Raw genomic sequence first — 27788 nt, 5'->3', positions numbered from 1 at the left:
CCATTTCTTATTCGTTAGTAAACTCATGGACAAACCCAGGTGTTGACATCCTCTGTCTTCTTGAAATTTAAACACTCCCTGCCTTTTTCATGTGTGAGACCAGCTTCAATGTTGTTAAATCATATTCATATTTGTGCCCATGTAATTTGTTTCTGTCTGATTAGATGATTGCAAAGCCCCTTGAATCTGAGTGCAACTGAGATTATGTGGGGGAAGGGGAGGGGTGAGGACCAGAGGGACACACAATTGGTTGTTTGCAGGTAAAGCAATCTGCAAATACATGAATGATTAGGGGGCTATCTCCTGTCCTTTCAAACTGTTATCTCCTGTCCTTTCAAACAGGAGAAGCAGAGTGAGAAGGGGGTTGGGATAAAGTGTCTCACACTCACACTGACAGAGGGGGAGGTCAGTTTGCGGTGTGTGGTGGGGGAAGGGGCACAAACAGAGGGCCATGGGCCCCCTTAGGTCTCTGTGGAATGTAATTGAGGCTCACTCTCTCACACACACAAGCACACAAACCGGGCAAACAGTTGAATGCATGATAGCAGTGTTGGCTTTATAGCTGTTACGATCTCTTTTAGGAAGACATCATGTCAGCTTAAGATTGTTTACCAAGCATTATAAGTTGATTCAACAAGCATAATAATGGAAAGGGTCAACCGTGAATGTTCTCTGCTGATTGAGCTGTTTCTCAGTCATTCAACTCTGTCTGTCTCTAGTAACCAATAACAATTAATTATGAGTTTATGACCTGAATCATCAATAATGCATGACATTATTGCACAAAAGGTTTAGAGTTTAGTTTTAGACTATCTGGAGAAGAGTTGGAATATCTCTGTGCTTGAAAGGGACACTACAGAGACAATGAACTTCACTGCTTTTTTCAACAACACTCCTTTGACAGAAACTCTTCAAAAGAGGCTGTCCCCCCCCACACACACACACCACACACACACACACACACACACCCCTGTGACTCAGGTGTGGTATTTTTCCAATACTATCAACTTTTTTGGATTCTAGGCTGATTGTGGTATAATATGCCCAGGCAGGAAACAGCAAGTAAGGGAGCTAATTACCAAGTGTCACACTGCTTCTCTCCTCTACCATTCCCCCTTCCCCCTCTCCCTCATTCCCCCCTGCCCTCCCTCCATCTTTAGCCCTGACTCCCTCCCCAAAAGTTGAAATTCTACACTGGTGTGCCTAAGAGATCACCATGGAGACAGATTCTGCGCTATCTTCCGTGGCTCTTCTCCAGAGGTTAGTTGTGGCTTCCTATATAGTCCTATAGTACCATTGGCTAATCAGAGCATAGGCCTTCTTAATTTCTGCTCCAAATTGTGCTCGGACCATTACTCCATGTGGTGTATTTATATATTGGACAACTCTTGTGTTAGTAGATAACATGCATGTGTTTTATCCCCCACATAATTGCAACAGACTGGCTGTCTGAATGTTGTGTACAAACACATAGTTGAGATGTCTGTGTGCAATTGTAAGGGATTGGAGTAATGCATGCATGACTGGGAACACATACATTTTGCGTCATGACTATGCCTATTTATCTTGCACCATATAACTCCTAAATTTAAATCCTGTAAAATGTGTCCTTTTGAGAATCTTATTTGGAATAAATATCTTCCCATGGCTTTTGTAATGCAATTGCATGAAACACATCAGTAAGCCTAAAAATGAAATGTGAACCCATATCAAAGATACAACGCATGCATGATTGCATGAATCCCATGTTGCAACATAGCTAGATATTGACACTTTTGTATTGACGCTATTTCTCCTGTTCTAATCATAATATAAGGCATGTTCTCAATATTGTGTGATACGTTGAACATTCTGTCTCATTCAAGAGTGGTAAACAGTCTATGTCATAAGGGCACTGGTTGTTCCAAACTCCTCATTTATTGACAGATATAAAATAAATCAATTAGGATGTGTGGTCTGAGGACAATTGCTTACTAAGAAAATAATTCTGGCTACTATGGACACATCCAAAGTTATATTCATAGAGCTACTTTGGTGAGCTAAAAATAAATACATTTAGATGTATTTCCCCCTAATAATATCGTTACTGCTGTCCATCTCATCTACAGGTATTCGTGTACGTGTAGTCCATTTGTAGAACGTTTAATGTAACTGCATGACGATGGAGAGGGAAGACAACTACTCTACCCAGAAGGCCTATCGCTCTGTTACAAGCTGGCTTCTTGCGCTTTGGGAGTATTTCCCATTTAAACAAACACCGTGCTGAAGATGGCGGAGAGTTAATAGGGGCAACAAAAAGAAACTGGTGTACTCAATGAATGTATTGGAGCGGGTGAGTTTTCTAATAGTAGCCTAAGCTTTTCTTTAAAAGTGATTTGAATGATTTGTGGATAACGCAGATGGGGATTTAAACATGTGGCAATTTCTCCAGTTACTGATCCGATGTACCGTATCGTTTCACAGGCAGTGGTTTCACCCGTAACAACCCACCTTGTAGATCCGTGCCTGTTCGTTTATTATGGGATTTCTGTGCTGTGTGTCTCTCTATGATGATGCAAGCCCGTGATACATTTTGGTTGATTCATTCTGCAATTCGTGTGGACGTTATGGAAGGTTGTTCATATGCTCATCTTTGTTCCAAAGTTTATCCGAGTGATAATGGTTAGGCAGGCTACATTCGGAAGCGATTCCATCTCGCTCATGAGTGAACTCCTCGAGCTCATTTGTATTGAGTATTGTATGATGCATTGTAACTATTTCTATGAACTTTCCTGGATCAAATAATGCGTCTTAAGTTGCCTGAATTTCTATTTCATTCTAAGCGGAAAAAATCAAATGTTGATGCCCCTAACCCGGAGCCGTCCTGCTATTTGCACCGTATGTTACATTATGACTGTAGCCTCCGTAGAGCTTTAATTCCAGGAATTCTTTCCAGTAATTGAATAGTGTGTGAACTACTCGGCTACCTTGTAGCTTTGTTGTGATACAGGAGTTTCCGCCCGGAATTTGGCAACATTGTCAATCGCGATATCGTCAACACACTTAGCCATTGAATTACAACCAAAATTGTGTTAGACAAGACAGCGAGCCTATTGCCTAGTAGGTCGAGCTAAATTGAGAGAATTCACACATTTGCTGTAATTTATAGCTCACCCGTGGTAGGTTAAGTAGCTATCTGTGATTGTAACGGTGGATAATGACCCACTACTACGCCGTGCAACGGAAAGGGGAGGGTTGGATACGCGCACGTCAGGCCACGACCCTTACAACCCTCACGCTACAAGTCAGTAAAGAGTAATGACACCACATTCAAGTTCACGGGTTTGAAATTATTGGTGTGTAACGTGTGTGTGTGCGCGCACCCGCTGAGACAGAGAAAGTGAGAAAATGTACTGCATGATATGTCAGTGAGAGTTTACAGTGCTCACAGAACCCTGGTTTGAAAAAGACAGCGAACTACTTGTCTGAATGCTACGCATTCAGTTTCTGAGACAGTAAGGGTGCATTCTTCGAGAGATTGCTCATGTGTTTCTGCAGACAATGGAGAGGTGAGTCACGTCACTTGAATTTAATGGTTCAGGTCTAGGTGTGCAGTCTGTCTTTGCCTGGGGGCAGAACATGTTAGTCACATGCATCCTTGCTGATACTCACACAAAATCTCTTTGCTGAATCTCTTTGCTGAATGTTGTAGGTAGATGGCTGTGTTTATTGTTGAATTTTTGGGTGAAATAATACCCTTTGTGATGAGGAGTTACCTTCAGTTGATCCTAATCATTCAATCATATGTTGTAGAGCTGGCAGTCTAATAAGAAAATCTCGCTCCTCCGACACTACCAATACCTGACGTCTCAGTTAGGATTAGGGATAGGGAAACAGTTTTGGGTGACTTTGTTTATGGCCTGGGTGTTGGTTGTTGAGTTATCTAGCTGGTGTGTGTAGTGTATGTGGAGCAGGAGGAATAGTGACCACTGTGGGAAACTACCCAATGAACTTCTGCTATTCTTGGCAAATGGAGCCCCCCTTTCTCTCTTCCTTTATCTTTTCCTTTCTTTCTCCCTCACACAGGGTGTCAGGCTGTGTTAACAATGAATCAATCTTTGGGAGGATTCTTTGACTGCAGATGGGGTGAAGAAGTGACTTGGATGCATGGCTTTCTGTCTTTGTCTGTTTGCCACTATGTTCTCAATAACTCATTAACTTATCACTTTTTCTCATGGGAGTGGGGACACCTATATGTGCTGGCAAATCTCTGTAGCAGATGAACCAATCAATTGATTGCCATGGCGTATTGATTGCATACTGATATTGTGTTTGTGTGTGTTTGTTTCTGTTGCCCATCAGTGGCATTGCCAGCAGTAACACTTTAGGGTTTGCCATTTTAGAATGCCCAGTTCTATTGTTGAGTTACTCTTCAGTTTCTGGGAAATGTATTTACTTTTTTTACCAGTTGAAAGAGTAAGTGAGAAAAATAAATGGATGCCTCATCACCCTTTGTGTGGCAGAGAGGCACTTTTTGATAACTGAGACACTCTGTCTCTGTCAGCTGCATTTTTTTCTCCATTGATGTTTGAATAGATGGCATTCTTTTAGTGTGTCGTCAGAGGTGTGTGTGTGTGTGAGTACAAGAGAGACCATGTGAGATAATAGGTTTCGTAAAGAGTGGCTTTTGGTGGTCATGAGACAAGTAAATGAAGGGAAAGTGTGTGTGTGTGTGTAATGCAAGATTAATAGTGGGGGAGAAGAGAGCAGTTGCTATTGGAAGCCTCTTGATGACACACTGAGCTGAAAGGAAAGCCTGATTGTTTCCCTAATTGAAATGTGATTCCTTGGCCTTTGTACCTTTTTGTGGGATAAGAGGAGAGGTAGTGGGGGCCGGATTTGAATAAAGTAAATGGTTCCTTCTTACCATGTACTATAGGTATGCTCTTCATATTGTTTGTCTTGATTACAACATCATTTTAACATAATTTGTAATTAGATTTATAGTTAGGCATGTTATTCATGAGCCTAAAGGATGTGGTCTAACAAATCAAAATACTGACTCTCTCACAAATATTAGCATTAGCAGTGATCCTATGGAAATAAGAATATATTATTCATGGTCAATACCACTGAAATAGGCCTATGACATTTTTTTAGAGCAAGTTGTGTAAAGCATGTTTCTTTGACGACACACCAATCTCAGTCATTCATACAGTGACAGTAAACTGTGTATGTGCTTGTCAGCATGCACGTGACACACCTGAGTGGAGTCAAAACCCCACAGCTTCAGAAATGGCCACAACAACCGGTTAGTTGGTTGATTCAACAAGGATGAGAGAGAGAGAGCGAGAGAGATATTTTTTTTTTCTCCATAGGAAGTGATATAGCTGGTTCTCAGTCAGTTCATGCTGTTTGCAGTCTGGCTCTGCTTGGAGTCACTTCTTTCATTCTCTCATTCCCCTCTTCTTCAACTCTGAGGTAATACCCAAATGCAGGGGTAATGCAGCCATATGTGAGCCATGCACACTTATGAAAGCCAAACGGGCAGCCTGAAGCAATCATTGCACCCAATTCCAATTTATAGCCAGCAAGGCTTTGGAACAGTTAGTTCTCTGTAGTCACTGCTGGTTGGATGAAGGAGGGAATGGCTTATTAGAGAAGGGGGGTGCACAGCTCTGTTTTCCTCCCTCTTTTACTTTCTCTCCCTCGGCTGAAGAATGCTCGTAAAACGGGTTCACCTGAACAAGCCAATGGGAGGTTAGCTCCCTACCCCGTTTTTCTTACCATTGTAAAATGTTAGCAATACCGTGTTTGTGTTTTGGTTAGGGTTAGGGTTTTATAAAGTTGGGAGTGAAAAAAAGAAAGAAGAAGGAAAAAAAGGTTTGGTTTGTGAGATAAATGTTACCAGATGCTTTCTCAGTCAGTCACGGAGCGAGGACAGACACAGACAGAGAGAGAGAGCGAGAGTGTGTCAGTTCTGGATGAACTTCTCAACTGCCACAGAGCCACCTTGCTTTCATTCTGCCCTCCCTCCCCCTTCGCCCCCACCCCCTTCCTCCCCCACATTTGCCCTGCCTCCACAGCTCGGAGGAGAGTTAAGTCTTGAGTGACACAGAATTCCACCCCTAAGTGAGAGGCCCCAGCTATTCTGGGTCGATCAGCGAGCAGACCTCAGATTTACTACAGTGTGTCAACACCAGTACAGAACTCTTAATTTATTGTAATCTTATTTTTTTCTATAACTGAGTCGCCTTACTTGAATAGAGTTGTGGGTTGTGGTTGAAATAAAAATCAAGTGTGTGTGGGAGGGGGGGGGCGTGTATATGGAAAAAATGTCTTCTCTTTCACTTCTGCCCATTCTTCAGTGACGTTGATGTCACCCTTGTTTGTGATATTTTCCTAAGGAGACACCCAATCTAAGAGTGAAACACAGTAGCAAGCCCATTTTGTTCAGCACCTCACTTGCATAATGATGGTAGCATGATTGTGCATGGATTCTACTAACCAAGCTTTGAAATGGCCCTGCAGTCAAAAGGGTGTTTTGGATATAATTAATATATTGTACTAGTCCTTTTGCCGTTCCAATTTCTTGGTCCTTGGATCGTTTTTTTTGTGTTGGTTGGTCAACAAGTCCTTACGGAACATTGAGGACATTGATGGGTGACTCTCCAGAATGCCTCTGACACTACTATTGACAGACAATGCACTGCTTTCCACTTTGCTAATTTTTCTTTGTGCTTCTAAATAATCTACAGGCTATTATTGACAGTGGAACAAATTATTCTGTCTGGCTGCAGGCTAAGTGACATGGGCATGATAATTCAGGAAGTGTTCCATGCGGTAAGCACGTTTAGAAACACTTAGGTCCTCCTCCTCCCTGCTTCCATCCTTGTTATTGGTTTAAAGCTAATATGGAGGTGATGTTGGGTAAATAGATGAAGTCTAGGTGGAAACGCCATGACAGAGTAATAATGTGCCATTCATGCAATCCTCCTATTGGTTGATTCTGATACTCTGAGTAGGAAACTTGGGTATCAACTTTGTACAACAAGTTTCCATGTTGGAAATGTCAGTTGCCTATTTCCAGGGCTCATGAAGTGCTGCAAGGTCATTCTTTACTTTACATTGACCAAGAGGAACCCAGCACTGGGAGGCTAAACCCTTATGCCTATTATCCAATCAAACATCGGCAACATGTAGACTCTTGTAGAGACACCTACTGACTTCAACCCAGGTCAAAGGTAAAGCTTCCATTTAAAATGCAAGCAAAAGCAAATGGCCTTTATCCTCTATCTTGTCAAATGGGTGGTGAGAGCTTGGGGTCTCTTTGCAAAACTCACCTGTTGGTTCTCCTGAGGTGAATAGGCTCACACAGAGTTGCAGGTGAGGAGGTGTATACTCCAGATTGTGAGTAGGTCTGTGCTAGAGAGCACTCTGCATCATGGTTGTTGATTTTTCAGCCTCAGTTTGCTAAGCTTTCCCAATTTCCTTACTAGTATGAGTGTCAGTTGACTGTCAGGATCTTGCTTCTGGTTGTCAGAAATGTGGGCGGTTGTTGTACATGCTTTCCCCTTCCCTTGACTGAACTGAATACTGTGTTTGAATCTACCTTGGAATAGGCTCATCAGTTCCCTGGAGCAGCTCATGCTGTTTGGTTCTGTGAGGGCCTTGATAAGCTCTAAGGCTTAAATGCCCACGCCAGCCATTTTGCTTCCTGGCTTTTCTTGAAAAAAATAATCAAAGAACAGATACACCAAGTGGTGAAGTAATATAATAATAATATAATATGCCATTTAGCTGACGCTCTTATCCAAAGAGACTTACATTGCAGTGAGTGCATGCATTTTTCAGTATATATGGTCCCAGCGGGAATCTAACCCCCAACCTAAGCGTTGTTAGCGCTATGCAACTGAGCCACAGAGGAAGTCTAGTCGTACTCTGAGCTATTTGGGAAAGTATCGCCAGATCTATAAAATGTGTTGAAAGGTTGTCTGACTTAGTCACAAAGAAGCCGGTGAAAGGGTTTCGGAGGGTTATATTTGACTCTGGGCGCTAACTATACAAACAGGCTAGCCTCGTCACACTTCAGAGCTCTGTAGCTGTATGAAATGTCATACGTCACGGCACGTGGGCGATCGTTTTAGGAGGAGCTAAGAAAATAGAATATGTCCCCCAAAATACACATACTTTGACCTAAATGAAAAATGTTGTACTTGAATCATTGTGCAATAACATTGTGCATCACCAGGATGTTATATCAGCTTAAAAACGTCAAAATGACTAATGTCATTTAATCACCCAGCAGATGGAGCAGAGTGAGCCACTGAGACAAAAACACAACCACACTAGGATTGTTAGAGAGCACCGCTGCGCTGCAGGTCTGTGTACACTGTGCCCAATGAGTAGAGCTTTGATTGTGAGAGGATTTCTTAAGTGTTCTCCTGCCTAGCAGAACACCCCCTCCCTCCCTCCTTTTCAATGGTTAGTCCTTGTGACCCCTTGTATCCACCCTGTCCTCATAAGTCATTTAAACACGCTTTTAATAGTGTTAACCTGAATCTGAACAGCATGTGGTGTGGTGGGTGCAAAGCCGGACCTACAGGGGGGTCCAGGGTGAAGGAGAGAGGGGGGAGTCCACTAGTGTTGGACATTCTGGTTAGTGAATTGGGATCTTCTTCAAAAATAAAGTATCATTGTTTTGTCACTATTGAGCTTTTCTTCATGGGTGATCTAATGCAATGGTCATACGAAATGTAGAAAATCTGAAATGTAGATTTCAATGTTAAGAATTAACTTGCAAATACTGTAAAGATGATTTATTTGACAGCTTGAGAAGATCCTCTTTGAATCTCAAGAAGAAATGTAGCTTTTCATAATTGTCTATTTTTATTTTAAGAGGTTTGATCGTTCACTTGAATCTATGTGTTGAAATCTACCTCCCCCAGTGGAGATGTTATGGTGAAAATAGATTGCCCTAATTTCATATGTTTAATCAAGTTCATGTGCTGCTGTTTTTTGGGAGGAATTCAGTGTTGTGCTCATTAGAGCATAGAGCTGCTATTGGATTCTCTGAAGAAGACAAAAGGTATTCTATTCTTCTAAACCAATAATGTGTGTAGACCATGTTTGAGTTCCTCTGTATAGTCAGGAGTATTCTCTTTTCCCTGTAAGTTCTCAAACAAATGAGATTGGCTGGTTGAAAAAAGAAAAGGGGTAGTAGGAAAAAAAAGGGAGGGGGGGGGCGGTGGTATAGTGGGGAAACTGGCGTCAGACCTTCTTTTGAGTGGAATTCTTTGCAGGGGTCATAGTTCAGCTGCTGCAGTGTGGCGCTGCGATTGGCTGAGGAAAGGTGAAATTAAAACCACGCTAAACTTTTGACCCCACAGGAGCTACGCAGGAACGCCCAGCTCTGGCGTGGAACAGAGCCCGCTCTCTTCCTGTGTTTACTCCATGGATCCATGAGAGGGAGGAGGGGGAGGGGAAGGAGGGAGAAATGGAAGGAGGGAGGGAGGATGGGAGGGAGACTGAGAGGGAAATCGGCAGAGCCGTGCTAAGGTCTGAAATGAATCTCAGCTTTTGACCCAAGTGGCACAGTTAACTACACAGCTGTTGATTGATGCGGGTGGTATACATACTAGAAACATTTCTCTCAATAGAAAATGTTGTTTTCATTGTTAGAATTTCTTAACTCAGAAATGAAACTGCTGTGCTTTAGGTTTTCTCTTTTTCACAAGGTAGATGATGTGCACCGTGTTTTCCATATCCTCTTCAATAGAGTGTGAAAATGCTGATGTATCTGAATTGGTAGAAGGGAGGCAGACCAGGCTTGGCTGTCTGGGCTGCAAGATAAAAGGCTCTCTGGCCATTGATTAATTAACTAATTTCCATAATATTAGCCCTGTGTGTTCACACACACTTATACAGCCACTGCCTTGGTTTTCTCTTGGCTGGGGGGGGGGGTGCTAATAACAGAACTGAAAAGGAAGTTAATGTTATGTGGTTTATGACATTACTACCTATTTGTTTGTGTGAATAGTTTGACTGGTTGTTGTGTGTGTGTGTGTGTGTGTGTGTGTGTGTGTGCGCACGTGGGTCCTGTCTCTTCTCTGTGCTCTTTGTCTGTGTGTTAATGATGGATGGCATAGCTGGCTAGATATTCCTGCAGGACTTCTCTCTCTGTACCACACACACACGCACAGCTGAATCTGTCATTTCTTTGTCTTCATCTCCAGTTATTTCTCCTCCTTTTCCTCCACTCTGCAGTTTTGTGTGAGGGAAAAATTAAAGCGTGAGAAGATGCATGTATGTTAGCTATGTGTGTGTGGTGCCACTGTGAATCTGGGAAAAAGGAGGGGAATGCTCTCAAGCTGTGCTTTGAATGTTTGCTCCTTTTCTGCTTTGAAATACCTGCGTGTGTGTGTGTGCACACTTATACCTTTTTAGAAGACACACACACACACTCCCACTTTTCAACCTGCGTTTTGTTTCTTTAAGTCAGGATGAATGTTCTGTGAATTGTTGCAGATAGAAATATACTAAACAGAGCTGACATGATTCTGCTTGAATTGTTCTGCTCAGTACATTTCTATCTGAATGTCCTGTGATGTTGCAATGTACCTCCCTGTTCAAGCCCCTGGTTACAATTATCTGTAAGCAATAAATTAAGGTGTACAGGTGAGGTTGTTAACCTCCTGTCTACTACAGTCTCTACTCCCTCCTTTCAGTCTCTGCCAAGTCCCCCTCTTTTCTCTCTCCTCTATTCTCTCACTCCCTGCGTCAGTATCATGGCTTTGAACGCTGTGTTTTATCCTAATGTGAGATGTTTTTCCATGAGACTGAAGGCTGTGTTAAAACTCCACTGTAAACCTTTACTCCTGCTGTCTAGGGGAGGCTCTGGCAGTGCACACGCATAGAAAAGAAAGTTTGTTGGATCTCTGTGAGAGGAATTAAATGCGTGATTTATTTTTCTCTAGCTTTTACTATTTTTTTTTTTTTTTCTGTACTATCTCCCCCTTCCATTTCACTGAGAGAATGTTGGGAGTGGGAATAGGAAAGGCAAGGGTAGCTGACAGCAATTCCGTGAGGCTAGTTTCTGAACCAAAACTAGTATATTTAGAGAGCCAGCATGCGATTCTTAGTAGGATGCACACTGGTGAGTGCAGCTAGATCCAATTCTACTCCAGACTGTCCTTCCCTGAAGTGCAGACAGCGAGAAGAGAGAGTTAGTGTTTTTCCCCTGTTTTTTTTTCTTTCCTCTCTTCCCCCCCATGCTTTCCTTGAGTCAGGGCTTGGCTGGAATTCGGAGCTGCCAGTATGCTTCAGAATGGATAATGGAGGCTTTCTTAGACTTTTTACTCCTTAACTTTTTAGAAGTCTGCACATGTACACACATGCCAGGCATATGTCTGTTCCCCTGCACTTCAACCCATTGTGCATCGTCTTTCTCTGTCCCAGGGGCTGCCCTCTGTCTCAATCACTCACATTTTCACGAGAATCATGTGTGTTTTTACATTAACAATAGCTATTAGGTATAATTACAGCTTAACACACAAAATGTGGCCTCAGCTTATAGAATATGATGTGGGAGGGTGTTGAGGCTACATTTGTCTGGGCCTCTATTGTAAACTGGCAAATAGCTTTAAGTGTGCTGGGGGGGAGGTGGGGTGTTCTTTGAAGAAAAACAGGAAGTAATTCTGTCCTCTTGTTTCCTTCTGCACTTGATGTCCCAAACTCCAGTAGACGCCTTTTTGTTTCTTTATTACTGTGTGTGTGTGTGTGTGGAGGGGGAGGGGGGGGGGGGGGGTTAGGGGGTGGTCTTTCTTGGCTTGTGAACAGATATTGGCCCCAAATGTCGCTACTACTTTAAAGATGCTTTTGATATTTTAGTGTACTCTTTCCCGTGTGTGTGATTGTTTTGGGTGGGACATGTTTGTTATTTGGCCTGCGTCTCACAGAGCTCAGATTACAGGCTTTATTTCAGGCTCTGCTGGAATGTCCTCGCTATTCTGGTCCTGACTGAGTGACACTGCAGCTCTGGAGCTCTGCCCAACATACACCTCCTCCTACCCCTCCTCTCATTATTCCTCCTCCTCTTCTTTTATTCCTCTCTCCCCATATGCTCCTTTACCTCCTCCCCCATCTTATTCCCTCTCCTTCCTTCACTTCGCCTTTTTGCGTCTCTTCTTCTACCCCCCCTCTGTGTTAATCATACTCTTGGTCTTAACCCCAGTCATCTCCCTTCATTTTTCCCCTTTCTCCTCTGATCCTTTTTTTTTTCTTCTTTTTTTTTTTTTTTGGAAAAGTGTGAATCTTGAAGTCTACTGCCCCAGCCCCCAGGCTTCTCTACGAAGTGTGTGTGTGCGCGTGTGCATGTGTGCGTACCAGTGCCTCTTGTCGGTCTTGTACAGTTGGCAGGGGTTTAATCCCTACACACCGTCGCTGCACTTCAAAGCCGCCGGCGCACCGCATACTGTATACGTGGTGTGAAGTGCTGCCGAAAGCCACCACAAGGTGGTGAGAAGAGCTGTGAAGCCTGTTTGAAAAGAGAATGCTTTGCCTTATTAGATACATGTAGATTGGCAAAATCAAGTTTCTTATAGCAGCTCATGAATTGCAGATCACACATTCTCTCACAGCAGAGAAACGGGGAAATGTTTTAGTGCAGCCTAACATGAATAATCGCTAGTTGTGCTTTAATAATGTAACAGAATGAAGTTAGGAATTTTCATGCGTAAGTACAGTATGTTGGGTTTTCCTCTCTGGCGAGAGAGGCAGAGTCGGATATATTTGGTGACTAATAGGACACTATTGAGAGGCCGTTTTCCTAAAAAATGACAACCATTATTGACAACTAATTTGGTCACGTTTCTCTTTAATGTCTTCCACAGCAGAGGCGTGTCTTTTTTTCCTGTACAGTCGACTGGAATGGACATTTTACGATAGCATGCATGTATTCGCCTTGGTTTCGCTAATTCCATATTGCTGCAAATACAAACAGCCTTTTGGAATGGCATTGACTACTGAATACCTGAGGCTCTCAACGCAAATGAATACATATGCGATTTACACATCATCAATATAGGCTACAGGGTTCATCCGACTGCAGCCATGTATTTTCTCCGAAATATGTTGCGCAGGCAATGAGCATGGCGTTCTCTCACATTCATTGTAATGGAAAAGATGACCTTCCCCCATCAACATTACATCAGCCGTAACTTAGTCTGTAAACAGAAATGCGCCAACAGTGAGATTTGTTTCGCTCGGATCTCTGTTGTATTGACACAGATCTGTTTGATGCAGCTGAGAACAACTATCACCAGTAGGCTATGTAGCAGATACAATAATGTAATCTTGTTTTGTGCGCACATTTTTATCATAAAGCCATTGCCTATTTGGGGGGTGCCGTTCAAGATTAGGGAAGACGATTATTTTTGTTATGAGCATGGCGTTATTTCTATTACAGCATATTGGATGACTGTTATACATATTCCATTCACCCCCCCCCCCCACTAATTCTATTGAAATGTATTTGAGCAGATTGGGCCGGTCTAATACAGTACGTGTTAATACTTGGAATTTGGAATTAAAAGTATATTAGGGCTATACTAACAGTCATATAAATAGTCGAGTTAAGTGAGTTTATTCAAAAAGTTCATTGGTCATATGCACAGGATGGAGGTTTCGAATTTCTCCGATCAGACAATAATTTGTCCTTTTCGGAATGTGAGGTGTTCAAATAACTGATACTGTGCGGGGAGTAAAACAGTGAAAAGATAGATTGTTTTATTCTCATCATTGCACGTGAACATTTGTGATTGAAATGAGAGCTTTCATGAATCAATCAACGGAAATTGACTGAGAAACATTGTTTCACAATGAGTTAATGTGAGGTGTTCGAATAACTCATCTCAACAGCCCTTTTCCAAATGTGAGGTGTTCAAACATATCCATCATGTTAAACTATGCCTCCTGGTGGTTGTTTTGACGAGGTGAATGACCTGAAAAAAAAGACTCACTGGTGTCATCGCGAGCCGCCGCGACATCGACACACTGGCGGCACGGCTCTAAACTTCTGTCAACTGTATATCCAGGTTATTTTTGCTCAGTCGTCTGCCCACCTGCAGTTATGTTTGTCTAAAAGTGGAGTTGGAAAGTCTTGGCACTGTGGTTGGCTTGAAGCAGCACACACTCATTCTTAGTCATCCTCTCTCTCTCCCCCTCTGTTGAATTATTCAGTTCTACCCTTAGCTCGGTTGCAGTGTAGTGTGAGGCCTGTTGGGTCTGATCAGTGATCTGTGTGAAGGGAGATCCCATAGGCAGTAGGCACACACATGGTGCATTTCTACTAAGGTCGAGCACACACTTTCATTAGAGAAAGTAAGCGTTGTTGGTGTGTGTGTGGAGGCAGAAAGCGGACCTATGAATAATGCAGGTATAGCCTACTCTGCAATGGAGTGGGGGGGGTGATGTGGAAGTTAAGATGTCACAGGTTGCAAGGTGCTTTTTCAAGGGACCAAGGGTACAAATATATATGTCTGAATGTCAGTGAGTTCTGACCCGATGTATCTTAGAAAGAAATTGGTCCATCAAGTGGTGTGGTAGAGTGATTCCTTTGAGATGTCTTCAAAACCTGTCTCCCCATTGGGGGTCATGTAACGGTTGGGAGCGCTTGTTTTGGCCTATGAACTACTAGTGATTCTGACAGCCAACAGCACTGAGAGGGGGGCAGATGGAGCGGGAAAAGCGCAGATAAACAGAAGATGTAAATATGGTGGATGGGTGGCCAGCACTGGCCACATTTCCAGGAAGAGGAAGTCATGACGCAGGGGACAGTGAGAGGACACAAACAGGATGCTATCTTTTGTGGCTTCCTGTTTCTTTTTAGACACAATTTTCCCATGAAGTTCTACTAAAAAGTAGCACAGCAAGTGAAAGAGTGTAGTTTCCATTCCAACCTGCACTAGTCAGCCAATGGGATACTTCCTTGCCATGGCTGTCTCAGTGAGCATTTCTCACGATGAGAAATGGGGAATGGATTATACCAAAGCACGTTTATATGTTCTTGGGCATCTGATGCAGTATGCACTTCTTGGTATTATGTTGCCACAACAATCTCTGATATTAAATACAATCCTTTCAGACTGTTTGTTTGGGTATAATCCATTTCCCAATATGTTGATGTGGTTAGAATGCCTCTCACTGATGATGATGGCCTATATGATGTATGATTGATGAAGGTTTGATACAGTGTGTGAACATCTCTTTTCTCCTTAATTTAAGGACGTTCTGCTGAGACATTGGAGGCTGTAGACTCTGAATGGAGCTTCAACAAGGAGTGGATGCAATCAGGCAAAGGTGAGTACAGTAGAGAAGTGTTCTAGAAGCAACACACACGCACCCCTCACTAGCTTCACCTTGATGATCGATCTCAATCTGAGCCTGTTTGCTTCAGCCAACTGTGGAGGACACCTTATATCACTAATGACTTTCTGTTCCTGTCACTTTATATACTGCTCTGTACCTGATGGTGCAAACAACAAGCTCCTCCACTATCTCTGGGCAAGTTTCACATTGTCAGAAGTGGCTGATTCAGGGGCATTTGCATAACACCAGGCCTGTCGTGACTCATCTGTGGTGGGCTGCTTTTCAAATGCCGCCGCCTCTCTCAAATGAAAAGAGTAGAGCCTTTATTGTTTGTTTTCTCTCCAGAGTATTGGTCTCTTTGGGATACTCACAGCAAGGTTTCAAAGTAAAGTAAAGCAAACCTCACTGAAAAAAAGTAGAGGACATTGAATTGAACAACAAATAAATGGTTGTGTACTTGCACATATGCACAGTTTGATTGATGCCTTGTCAATATGGTTGTCAACATACGGGGAAACGCTCACCCTAAAATGGTTCACTACCTCACACTGATTGGCAGACTCTCTACAAAGAGAACATTTATACAAGGAAATAAAACATTTCCCTGTCATAGCCTAGCCTCCAATACCCACCCTCTTCCTCATTATTCATAGAGCTCAGAAGTGATTCTTCATGATTATATTACCCAGTTATGATTGTCTGTCTCCTCTATCATTGCCTTCAAGCAGCACTCAGCAGCTGGTGTGTTTGTCTCTGTTGCAGGATGTGAAGCTGAATGAGGTTTGATGTCATCATTCTCCACTGCTGCAGAGGTGAGCGCACAGACAAAAAAAGAAAGGAGGGAGGGAGAAAAAGGGAGACTGAGTTGTAGAGGGACAGACATATTTGGAGAGGAGTGGTGAAAAGGAGAGGGGCAGGGAGCAGGCAGTGTAGATTTATGACTAGGAGTGTGTGTGTGTGTGTGTGTGTGTGTCTGGGAGTTAGGGCTCTAGTATACACGTCCATGCCTGCAATTTAGGGGCTGGGGTTGCGTAACGGCTCCCATCCGTTCTGCAGTTTTCCGCTCAGGAATGATGAGCTCATACCGTGGGGTGAGATTGTGAGAAAGAGAGAGAGAGAGTGTGTGTGTGAGTGTGAGAGTGCGCGCCCAACCTTGTGTGGGTGTGTGTATGCGTGCGTCTGTGTTGGAACAATGCACTCTGATGTTTTTTAGTTTTTTTTTGTGGGGCGGAAAAGGGAAAAAGCAGTGACCTTGGAGACAGCCTGCAGTGGTTTCCTCTGGTGTGAACCCTGAGGGGGTCAGACACAGGGCAAGGCCAGAACAGGAAAACAAGGGCAGGGTCCCCACTCCTAGCACCACTGCACACATGGAGGGAGAGAGGGAGGTATGGATGGAGTGTATATGAAGGAGGGACAGCGGATACACTAGAGGATGTCGGGTAGAGGAGGAGTGAAGTGGAGAAAAACCAGAGAAGATAATTTAACAGTGTCTAGTGGAGGGACTTGGATGGCAACAGCAATGAGCAGTGTTCCTTCTGAGTCGCCAGGCTGGCTGGTTGGCAGAGATGTACCTGGGACTGTAGTTAGCATTCGTCTCACTCCTACTCCCGGTCCCTGTGCCAATACATGCCTGTGCCTGTGAATGTTCTAGAAGCATATCCAGTGTGCTGTGCTGCTCTGCAGGAGGAGGGATAGGCAGCAGCCAGCAGCAGCAGGCTGAACGTGGGATGACCCATTTCCCCCGAGGCACTAAATCACTACATCATCATCAGTCTCTCCTCACACTGGAACAGATGAGACCCCCCCCCCCACCACCACCCACCCTCTCCTCCTATCAAACAAGATGAAAGGAGACTTACAGGATATCCTTACAGGATACATTGCCTCCATCTTAAATAAGGATGTTATCATGTTAACATCGTTGATGTTGAAAATCATTTGTAGGTGGCTCCTTAAATCCCCTGATCTTAAGGCCATCTTTAGTGTGGGGCAATATTGTAGAATGAGTTAAACGTCTGGAATGAAGCACCCTCAGAAGGATAAATCTCTCCACACTAATGTACACTAAAGCTCTACACTAGTAAGTCAGAGTAGGCTAGCCTACAATGTAGAGCAGTAGATATGGATCTCATTCTCAGGCTGTTTCCAACCCCTCCTAATGTGTACTAACTGTGTCTGTATCCCAGGTGCTGATATGCGCTGAGGATGAGTGGAGTGGGGGAGAACTTGTTGGAGCCGCTGTGCTCCGATCGGAAACGCAAACTGTCCACCTGTGACACACCAGGCCTGGGGTGAGTCAGTGTTTGGTGTGGGGGAGATGAGGTTTGGGAGCTCTGTGTAGGTGTCTGTCTGTCAAGTCTCTTTCCAGACTAGATGTGTCCTATTTTTCAATGTATATTTTGGTATATGAAGTTTTGTGATGTCAGCATCTTGTATTTGTCATGGTGACATATCTGACCGTATCCCCCCTGTAACCCCTCCCTGGTACCCTGCAGGTGTGACAAGCGCAGGAGGGAGCAGGAGAGTAAGTACATCGAGGAGCTGGCTGAGCTCATCTCTGCCAACCTTGGCAACATCGACAGCTTCAACGTGAAGCCAGACAAGTGTGCCATCCTCAAGGAGACCGTACGGCAGATTAGGCAAATCAAAGAGCAAGGTACAAGCTTCCATAACACTTTGTTTTATTAATATCAGCCTAATGAAAAAGGCATGTCTGTCAGGTGTGATACTTTCTCAGCACATGGTTAGGAGGAGGCTTGAATCAATGGTGAGTCATCATGAAGCTGTGTTCAGTTCATGGCCTGTCTCCCTGGTTGTTTGTTAGTGTTTGGGGGGAAATGAACACCAGTAATTGAGCAGTGGTGGTGAAGGCTCAAGGCTGTGACAGCAGCAAGCTCAGGCTCATGCAGGCAGGCTAATCTGTCTGTTTGCACTGGCAGGCCCAGCCTGGGAGACAGATGACACTGAACAGGAGGGTGGGAGTACTGGGGGGTCTCTGAGGACAGAGGATCCATTCCAGTCCCATAAATCGTTTCCATCACTACTGTACTTCCCTACTTGTTAACTCACCTTTTTGCAGATCTGAAATGGCTATGGATAATTATAATACATGTGGTGATGGCTCATGGCCCATGTAGTCCTCTGGTAGGCTACGTGCATCATCTTTGGTATTGCTGACACACAGTTCACGGGTAGAAGACGGGTAGAGGGAAGGGAGCGGGTTGGAATCTGCCCAGAAGGCCACAGCTGGTTGCTGCTGGTCTCAGCATTGTGCAGCCAGGTTGCCATAGTTACAAGAAGTCAATGACACCCCTCTCTCTCGCCTGTACTCTCCCTTTCCTTCTCTGGCTTGTCTTTGCGCCTCTCTCCTTTCTAAATCTTGTTAGATAGTTGTATCAGTCAGCATACACTCATAAGAAATACCAAAACACATTTTCTCCAAACTCTCACTCATGAAATTGTCCAAAATCCTCTCATTCTTCACAGAATGTGTCACTCCAACCACATCTTGATTTTAAAATGAATTTAACCAATGTGCAAACTTTGGTCATGCTGCTGCCTGGTGGCGATTAGTAGTATTGGTTTTCATTGACTAGTTGGCTATACAATGCCTATAGAAAGTCATCATTGAAATAGTTACTATATTTGTCGTACAGCCTGAAATCAAAACCCATTTAAAAAAAAAAAAAAAAAGCTTTATGAGAGTGAACAGATGTCTCTTTTACTCCTCCTCCTGTCATGATGGTGTAACGCTGTGTATCATCCCTCAATGTATGTGACTAGCTTTGAAATGTTTGAACCCACCTTATGTACTGTAAAATGACTCTCGGTTGTCCTTTCTGCAGGGAAGAGCTCGTGCAGCGATGAAGACGTCCAAAAGGCAGACGTGTCATCCACTGGGCAGGGGGTCATTGACAAGGACCATCTGGGCCCACTGCTGCTACAGGTCAACCTGGGGACAGGGCAGGGGTCAAAAGGCAGCACAATTTGATTTAGATTACGTCTTTGTATTAGATTGGCTGTCTTGTTGAACATGCTGACATGCAAGATTGAACTCAATGTAGGGTATTGCAGCTATAGGCACAGATTGTACATAACTTAATTTCTTGAATGTCAATTAATCTTTTTCTAACCCTCTGTCCCACTCCTCGGTCTCAGGCCCTGGATGGGTTCCTGTTTGTGGTGAACCGGGAGGGCAGCATCGTGTTTGTCTCTGACAACGTGACTCAGTACCTGCAGTACAAACAGGAGGAGCTCATCAACACCAGTGTGTACAACATCCTCCATGAGGAGGACAGGGAAGTGCTGCACAAGAACCTGCCCAAGACCAACGGTGAGACACACACACCCACACACACACACATTTAACTACACTTTACACATGAAGCTCACTTGTATTAAGTGGGATAAAATGCAACATGGGTCGCAGGTCACATGCACCCCATTGCACCGTGTTGAAGTAATCCTCTGTATGTCTCCGCTAGCTCCCAACGGTGGCTCGTGGGGTGGAGAGGCGCCGAGGCAGAAGAGCCACACCTTTAACTGTCGTATGCTGGTGAAGTACGGTCACGGTCAGAACCACGGGCTGTCTGAGGAGGGTCCTGGCGGGCAGCGCTATGAGACCATGCAGTGTTTCGCCCTGACACAGCCACGCGCCATGATGGAGGAGGGAGAAGGTAGGAGCCAGCCAGATGGAACATCTGTCTCAAACAGCTTCTGATTTATTTACTAGGGCCTTTGGGTGTCTCTCTGTAAAGCTGACTTACTTTCCCCTTCTCATGGATCGCAATAGGTTTGTTACAGGCTTATCAGACTGAAATGAGAGTAACATTCGTATTGAGCCAGGTAAGGATTATAGGGACTGACTGTCTTCTGCTTATGTGTTCAGACCTGCAGTCGTGTATGATCTGTGTCGCCCGCCGTGTCACTGCAGTGGAGAGGACCGAGAGGTTCAGCACCCGCCATGAGCTCTCAGGTGAGACTACAATAAACACTTGTACTTACTCTCTATTAGACCCAGCTGTCTGATCAAATGCAAATGAGGACACTATTACAACTGCATTACCGTGACCCCTGTGTATGTTGTTGTGTTGTCAGGTAAGCTGATAGAGATTGAGCAACAGAGTACTCTCCACACCACCATGCGTCCAGGCTGGGAGGATCTGGTACGGCGCTGCATGCAGATGTTCCTCCATCGCAGCGAGGGCCAGCCCTGGTCCTACAAATGTCACTACCAGGAGGGTACGTCGTTCTCATTTGCCCAACCCTCTTACTGTCCATACAGAAATCAGGACTTATACTATCTTTTTGGAGGATTTGCAAAGCAAATGAGACACAGATGTCTTCTACTTAGCATTTACAGCTAGGACTCATTTTCAACAACTCTACAGAGAAAAGACTCTCTCACTCTCCCTCTCTCTCTCCTCCAGCCTTCCTGCACGGCCATGCCGAGACGCCGCTTTACCGCTTCTCTCTCTCAGACGGCACTCCGGTCACGGCCCAGACCAGGAGCGACATCTGCCGCAACCACAACTCCAACGAGCCGCCCACCTTCCTCTCCACACACCTGTTACAGAGGTGAGGGCTTGTCCTCTTGGAGCACTCACAGCTGTACTATCAGCATCAGCCTGCTTAGAGTAACCATGTTTGTTGAAGATAACATTGAGAGCTTAGGTTTAGCGACAGATTCAGTAAAAATTGTGTAGGTTGATTTTGATTTGAGTATCCCACTAGACACTAGGACGTTACAGTGTTGATTTTATGTTGTTTCATGTCTGTCCCTCTGTTTCTCTCAGAGAGCAGAATGGCTACCGCACCAACCAGGTGGCTGGGATGAGGCCCCAGGGCATGGGGGTCAACAACCCCAACCCCCAGATGAACATGGGCCCCTCTGCGGGCATGAACAGGGGCTACGGCATGGGTGAGCAGGGCCACATGGGGCAGAGAAGTGGCCCCCCTTACGGAGGAGGCAACAGGATGAGCTCCATGAACCAGATGAATCAAATGAACTCAATGCACCAGATGAACTCGATGCATCAGGGGAATCAGATGAATCCAGTGCATCAGATGAACAACATGAGTCAGATGAATTCTATGAATCAAATGAACCCCATGCACCAAATGAACTCTCAGATGAATTCCATGAACCAGATGAATTCCATGAGTCAGATGAACCAGATGAGCCACTCTGGCATGCAGCAGCATCAGCAGCAGGGCCATGGAGGGGGCTACCATGGAGGAGGGTACATGAACAGCCCCACCCAGGGCAGCCCTGGCATGAACGCCTCCCAGCCGAACATCATAGGCTCCCCTAGAGTGAGGGCGAATCCCAAGATGGGCGCCAGCCCCTTCTCACCTGGAGGTGTGAGACTTTTTTTTTTTATTTCTGCCAGAATGCGTTCTAGAATGTCAGTACATTGTATCACTTTTTTCAGCTTTTACCATCAGCCTACATAATAGAAACTGCTTGCAGGGTACTCACTTAGTTCTTTGTAGCTTATAGTATTTAGTGCCACAAAGAATTGCTCACGTGTGTGTGTGTGTGTGTGTGTGTCTTGCAGGTATTCACTCTCCCATGAGCTCCAGTCACACAGGTGGTCCCGGGGGCTCAGGAGGGGGCACTAGTTTCTCCAGCAGCTCCCTGAATGCCCTCCAGGCCATCAGTGAGGGGGTGGGCACCTCTCTCCCCTCAGCCCTTACATCTCCACCCCCACACAAGCCTGAAAGCTCCCCCAGTATCAACTCCACCCAGCAGGGCCAGGTGGGTCAGGGGGGTCCCTCTAAACCAGGCCACCCAGCCCACACTGACTCCAAAAGCCCAGGCAGCTCACTGGGCAGTGGAGTGGAACAGCAGCAGCATCCACACACCCCAACCACAGAGGGCCCCCCAGACATGCCAGACAGCCAGGCCAGCAGAGAGGGTCCGATGGGGGCAGAGCCCAACCGACGAGTCCCTGACAACAAGTGCCACAAGAAGCTCCTGCAGCTCCTCACCTCCCCTACAGAGGAGCTGGTGCCCCCCAACCCCCCGCCTGGCTCTGGACCTGACGCCAAGGAGGGCATGGTCTGTGTCACCAGCCCCTCCTCCACAGGCGTGTCCTCCTCCACAGCTGCGATTGGTCTGCAGGGCCAGGGGGCGGTGTCCTCCTCAGGGGCAGCTGGGCACCTTGCCAACCAGTCCCTGCAGGAGAAGCACAAGATCCTCCATAAGCTGTTGCAAAATGGTAACACCCCAGACGAGGTGGCTCGCATCACGGCCGAGGCCACAGGGAAGTCCACCCTGGGTCAGGAGGGTGGGGGGCCGGAGGCCGGGCCTGGATCAGGCCCCAGAGGCGTGGAAGTGAAGCAGGAGCAGCACAGTCCCAAGAAGGAGAAGACCCATGCGCTCCTCCACTACCTCCTCAACAAGGATGACACCAAAGTGGGCGCAGATGTCAAGCCAAAACTGGAGGAGCTGGAGGGGAGGGGGGGGCCCCAGGGGGCAGGCTCAGGCGTCACAACCTCAGAACCCAACCCCATCGAGAGCAAGGTCAAGACTGAGCCTCCTGATGAGGTAGGGACATTTTTTCATTAGGTTGTCAGAGAAGTCTCTATATACCCCTGTTTTTTTACTAACACGTTTCTCTTGCTAGTTGGAGACCCTTGAGACCATCCTCGGAAGTCACAGGAACTCTAGCCCCGGGTTTTATCCAGAGCCAGATTCCAGAGCAGGAAATCAAGTGGGAAACAAGCAGGGGAATGGCCCAGACAGTTTGCATGGTAAACTTTGGATATCTTGCTGTGAATGCCACACTTTGAATACGCTGGTATAGCAGAGCTCATGGTAAATTAGGGACTGATCAGTCCATGTGTCAAAATGTTGTCCAGGGTATTTTGAAGGTGTTTAACAGCATGTAACACAGAGTGATGCACATCCTTTTTTAAACCTTTCATGTAGCAAACCTCACACTTGTGTATATAGCGTGAGTGTTTTACTTTGCTGTGTAGTAAGTGACCTCTCCTCTCTGTGTGTTCCAGACAGAGAGAGAGGACCTATGGCTCCAGCCCAGCGAGGGCCCTACCAGAGAGCTCTGTCTGTGGACTCTAAGCCCATTGGTGGTGGAGGAGGGCTGGCGGGCAGGAGGAACGTCCCCTGTCCCACCCTCATCAAACAGGAGAACGTTGAGGCTCCCATCAGGCTAGGCCCAGGCATGACCAACGGTTACCCAGGCATGGGATGTCCACCACGGGGCGGTGCCACAAGTAATTAACTCACTTACTTCTCTTTGGTTTGATTTTGGGCTCATGGTTGTAATGGTAATACTGAGTCTGGCTCTGTAGTCATAACCAGACTGTTCTCACTGTGTGTTCCTCAGGGGGTCTGAACAGAGGGATGGGGCTAACACAGCGCCCCCCCATGGCAGGGGCAGGGGACTGGGGGATGCCCAGGTCCAGTGGCAGTCCTGTTGGGGCACCAGGGCAACCTTCTATGGGCCGCCCTGGCATGATGGGAGGCCCCATGGTCAACAGGTCCAACAGTCTGCCTGGCAACACCAGATCTATGTTGCAGCAGCAACTGCAACTGGAAATGGGTATGTAGTGTGTTTGTGTGTGTTTGTCATTGTCTGTGTGCAAGTGTCAGGTTACAGGTTCGTAAGGCTGTGTGTGTATATGACCACATGTTCATTTATGGTGTAGTCGTGTATAAGTATTCATAATTCATATTGATGTCTCTATAGGTTCCAATGAGGTCAATATGGGTCCCTTCAGTGGCCAGGGCCCTCCGCCCCAGTCTCCCTCCTGGCCTGACAGTGCAATGGGAATGGAGGGACCACAGAACACCACAAAAAGGTGAATACCCCTCCACCTCTTACACACACTCATGCAGGTAAACAGAATATTGATGTGTAACCCTTCCCTGTTGCTATGTCCAAGGCGTCAGTTTGGGAACCCCCTGGATGAGCTGCTATTGCCCCCATCCACTAGCGAGGGGCATAATGATGAGCAGGCGCTACTGCACCAGCTGGACTCTCTGCTCAACAACGCTGATGTCATTGCCCTTGAGGAGATTGACCGTGCTCTGGGCATTCCTGACCTCGTAGGCCAGGTACTGTATGAGGACATCCACATCACCAGGTGTACCTGCAATCCTATGCAGCTAAACATACTCTTTAGATGGTGAAACACTATGAGAGGAACTGTCTAATGGTGTTCACAATATCAAAACTCTGCTGTGATGATGCTTTGTCAACACGCAACCTAACACCTTTCCCTCTCTCTCTCCACAGACTCCTGCCTCTCCACAGACACGGCAGCCACAGCAGGGACAGGGACAGGGACAGGCGCAGGTGCAGGGCCAGGGGCAGCGGCCCCCATCAGAACCCTTCCCTGGGCCTGACACCTCCATGGGAATGGACAAGAAGCCCCTGTATGGCCATGGGTACCCCGGTCCCCCCTCCATGGGCATGCAGTCAGCCTATGGAGGCAACCCCATGCAGGGCCAGTCCCCTGCTGGCTTTAACCCCATGATGAACCAGATCAGCCAGCCAGGGGGCTTCCCAGGCATGGGTCACCCCCGCGCCAACATGATGAGACCCAGGATGATGAGCGCCACCAAACCCATGAGGCTCCAGCTGCAACAGAGACTACAGGGACAACAGGTACACACACACACACACACACGCACGCACATCAGAACAAACACACAGAGCTGCAGCAGATACTATACAATCCAGAAAGAACACACTCTATACTTGAAAAGGCTTCTAGAGGCGCAGATGAAATTATAAAAACATATTTTTTCTTTCTCTCTATCAAGTTCATGAACCAAACCCGTCAGGGTATGGGGATTAAGATGGAGAACGTTCCTGCTGGTAACCCAGCTATGCAGCCTGGCATGCGGCCTGGCATGCAGCCTGGCATGCAGCCTGGCATGCAGCCTGGATTGCAGCCTGGATTGCAGCCTGGATTGCAGCCTGGATTGCAGCCTGGATTGCAGCCTGGAATGCAGCCTGGAATGAGTGGCCAGGTAGGTAATCACCCCCACCCATCTCCAAAGCAGCAGTCCATGGGGCGGACTATCTCACATACAACACAGATGAACCCAAATCAGTCATCTTTCAGTAAGGAATGTTTTCCCTCCTTGTTACAGCCCGGGTTTCTTAACGCTCAGATGATGGCCCAGCGCAGCAGAGAGATGATGACCCTGCAGATGAGGAGGCAGAGGATGATGATGTTAATGCAGCAGCAGCAGCAACAACAACAACAACAACAGCAGCAGCAGCAGCAGGCTGCAGCAGGGGGGTTCAGCCCCCCACCTAATGTCACCGCCCCCACAGGCATGGACAACCCAATAGCAGGACCCCCCTTGAACCAGCCAGGACAGCAGCCTTTCAACTATGGGGGCAACTATGGTGAGCTGTCCCGTCTACCCACTCACACCATTCTAGCTGGGGGTACATATTATAGAAGGGAAGGATCTGTACCAAAAATGTGTACATTTACTTTTCACAGTGCAATATCCTATCTAGAAGGGGACATAACTAACTATTGAACTCCAGCAATAAATGCACAGAATTTACTATTGACTCTTTGGCTGTGCTTATAGGAATAAACCAGCAGGGCGACCCCTCGTTCGTAGGCACAGGCAGCAGCCCACCCAACACCATGATGCCAGGGCGCATGGCAGGGCCTCAGAATCCCATGATGCAACAGCACCCACAGGGTGGCCCCATGTACCAGTCAGCTGACATGAAAGGATGGCCACAGGCCGGCATGCCAAGGAACAGGTATGTTTGCTACACCTCAGTGAAAACTCTACCTTATATACCAATGCAGTGACCACTTACCAATTAAGTAAACACTTACTTTTTCAATATAACTTTATCAATATAGTAGCTCTTTATGGCATTTGTATCTACTTGTTCCTACTAGCAGTGTTTTCAGTGATTTCATGTTCCATTTACTTCTTAACATTTCACATGTATCTGTAGTACCCACACACCTCTCTCTCTCCCTCCTTGTGTCACAGCTCGTACCCCCAGCAGCAGTTCTCCCAGCAGGGGAACCAGGGCCAGTTTGGGCCCATGATGATGGGCGGTCCTGGAGCAGGCAGTGGTACTGGAGGAGGACAGATGAACCAGTTGCATGGACAAATACCGGGACAGATCCCAGGGCAAATGCCAGGACAGATGCAGGGGCAAATGCAGGGGCAAATGCAAGGGCAGATGGGCATGAACTCCATGGGAATGGGCCGAATGCCAATGGGACCTGATCAGGTAAGCGTGGGGTGTATGAATTGTATTATGTATCTTCATAGAGAAGACAGACAAAGCTAAGCGTTTGACATGTAATGACTATTCTCTATAAATGCACCGAATTTACCTTTTTTGAATAGCCATTTGTCTTCCTCAGCGAATTCTTCTTTTCTCTGGTTGTGGATTTGGTAACATTTCTCCCTCCATTGTTTTGCCATTTGCAGAAGTATTGCTGAGGATGCGTGGCAGCAGTGACAGCCCCTCACTATGAGGGCTACAGGGACTCCAGTTCCCCAGCTGTGTGACTGCAGCCTCGGTAGCAAGCAGACGGGCTGGCCAGAGGGAACTACACAGACCGAGCCCCAGGGACCGCTCCACTCACCTCACACCTGTGTGGAAGAGACTCGCCAGGCCACAGTGAAAACACAGACTCAATATGACAGAGACCGGGGAACAAAGACAAACACATGAATACCCCCGTACCCTTACACACTGTGGGCTTGCTTCTGTCTGGATAGAGCGGCATTTAACTTCAAGGAGAGGTCCTGCTTTCTCGTGTGTGTGTGTGTGTGTGTGTGTGTGTGTGTGTGTATATGTGTGTATATGTGTGTGTGTGTTTGACTTGGAGCTGTCATGCAGTATTCAGCATCAATGCTGGGAGACGGAATGGATTTTTTTTTTTTTTATATATAAATAAACAGGACGGGATTATGGTACAACTAGCTATGGCTGCACTTTACCAGAAGGCTTCTATGTAAAAGGATTGTTGCAATATTTTGTAGTCATTTACAGCCTTATTAGAGATTCAATGCCGTCACAGCATTGGTTTTCGTTTCGTTATATCCTTTGGATGCACCTCATTTTTTAAAGAAATCATCAGAAGCTATAAGCACAGGTTATTTCTATATCACACAGATGCAAGCAATAAATCTTTATCTCTATGCTTTAGACTGACACTGATCATCAAAAACATCATAATAAGCAAATGGTACTGCAGTATTAATGTCATAAAATTCCTCTATGTGAAAAAGAATTGTAAATATGCTACAAATGTATCGTACATGCTTTTTATAGATAACCTTTTGCACAGAGTATAAAACTTGGTCATATTCTATCTTTGTTTCTGTGTCTTATAGTTCTATACCATTTTGATTTGGAGTGACTTTGAAACTTTCTGACATGTTGAATGAGGGTGTATGGGTTTCCTCC

At 45.9% G+C, this 27788-nt stretch overlaps 1 protein-coding gene across 1 annotated transcript; it reads left to right on the top strand.

Annotated features, from left to right (window-relative positions):
• Positions 1-2253: 2253 nt before the first annotated feature.
• On the top strand, positions 2254-27269 carry ncoa3 (nuclear receptor coactivator 3). Its single transcript, XM_083668625.1, has 24 exons — positions 2254-2332; positions 15262-15336; positions 16108-16157; positions 17532-17636; positions 17841-18001; positions 19191-19291; positions 19504-19678; positions 19830-20021; positions 20234-20320; positions 20443-20586; positions 20775-20922; positions 21141-21706; positions 21906-22897; positions 22977-23103; positions 23362-23586; positions 23700-23915; positions 24063-24174; positions 24259-24430; positions 24612-24983; positions 25142-25351; positions 25475-25736; positions 25931-26111; positions 26354-26600; positions 26804-27269. The coding sequence occupies exons 4-24, from the start codon at positions 17551-17553 to the stop codon at positions 26813-26815; spliced, it is 4788 nt and encodes a 1595-aa protein (XP_083524751.1). The 5' UTR covers positions 2254-2332; positions 15262-15336; positions 16108-16157; positions 17532-17550; the 3' UTR covers positions 26816-27269.
• The last annotated feature ends 519 nt before the right edge of the window (positions 27270-27788 follow it).

The sequence above is a fragment of the Argentina silus genome (genome assembly GCF_951799395.1).
Source record: "Argentina silus genome assembly, chromosome: 4".
NCBI classification, from domain to species: Eukaryota; Metazoa; Chordata; class Actinopteri; order Argentiniformes; family Argentinidae; genus Argentina; species Argentina silus.
This window is presented reverse-complemented; position numbering and strand designations above follow the sequence as displayed.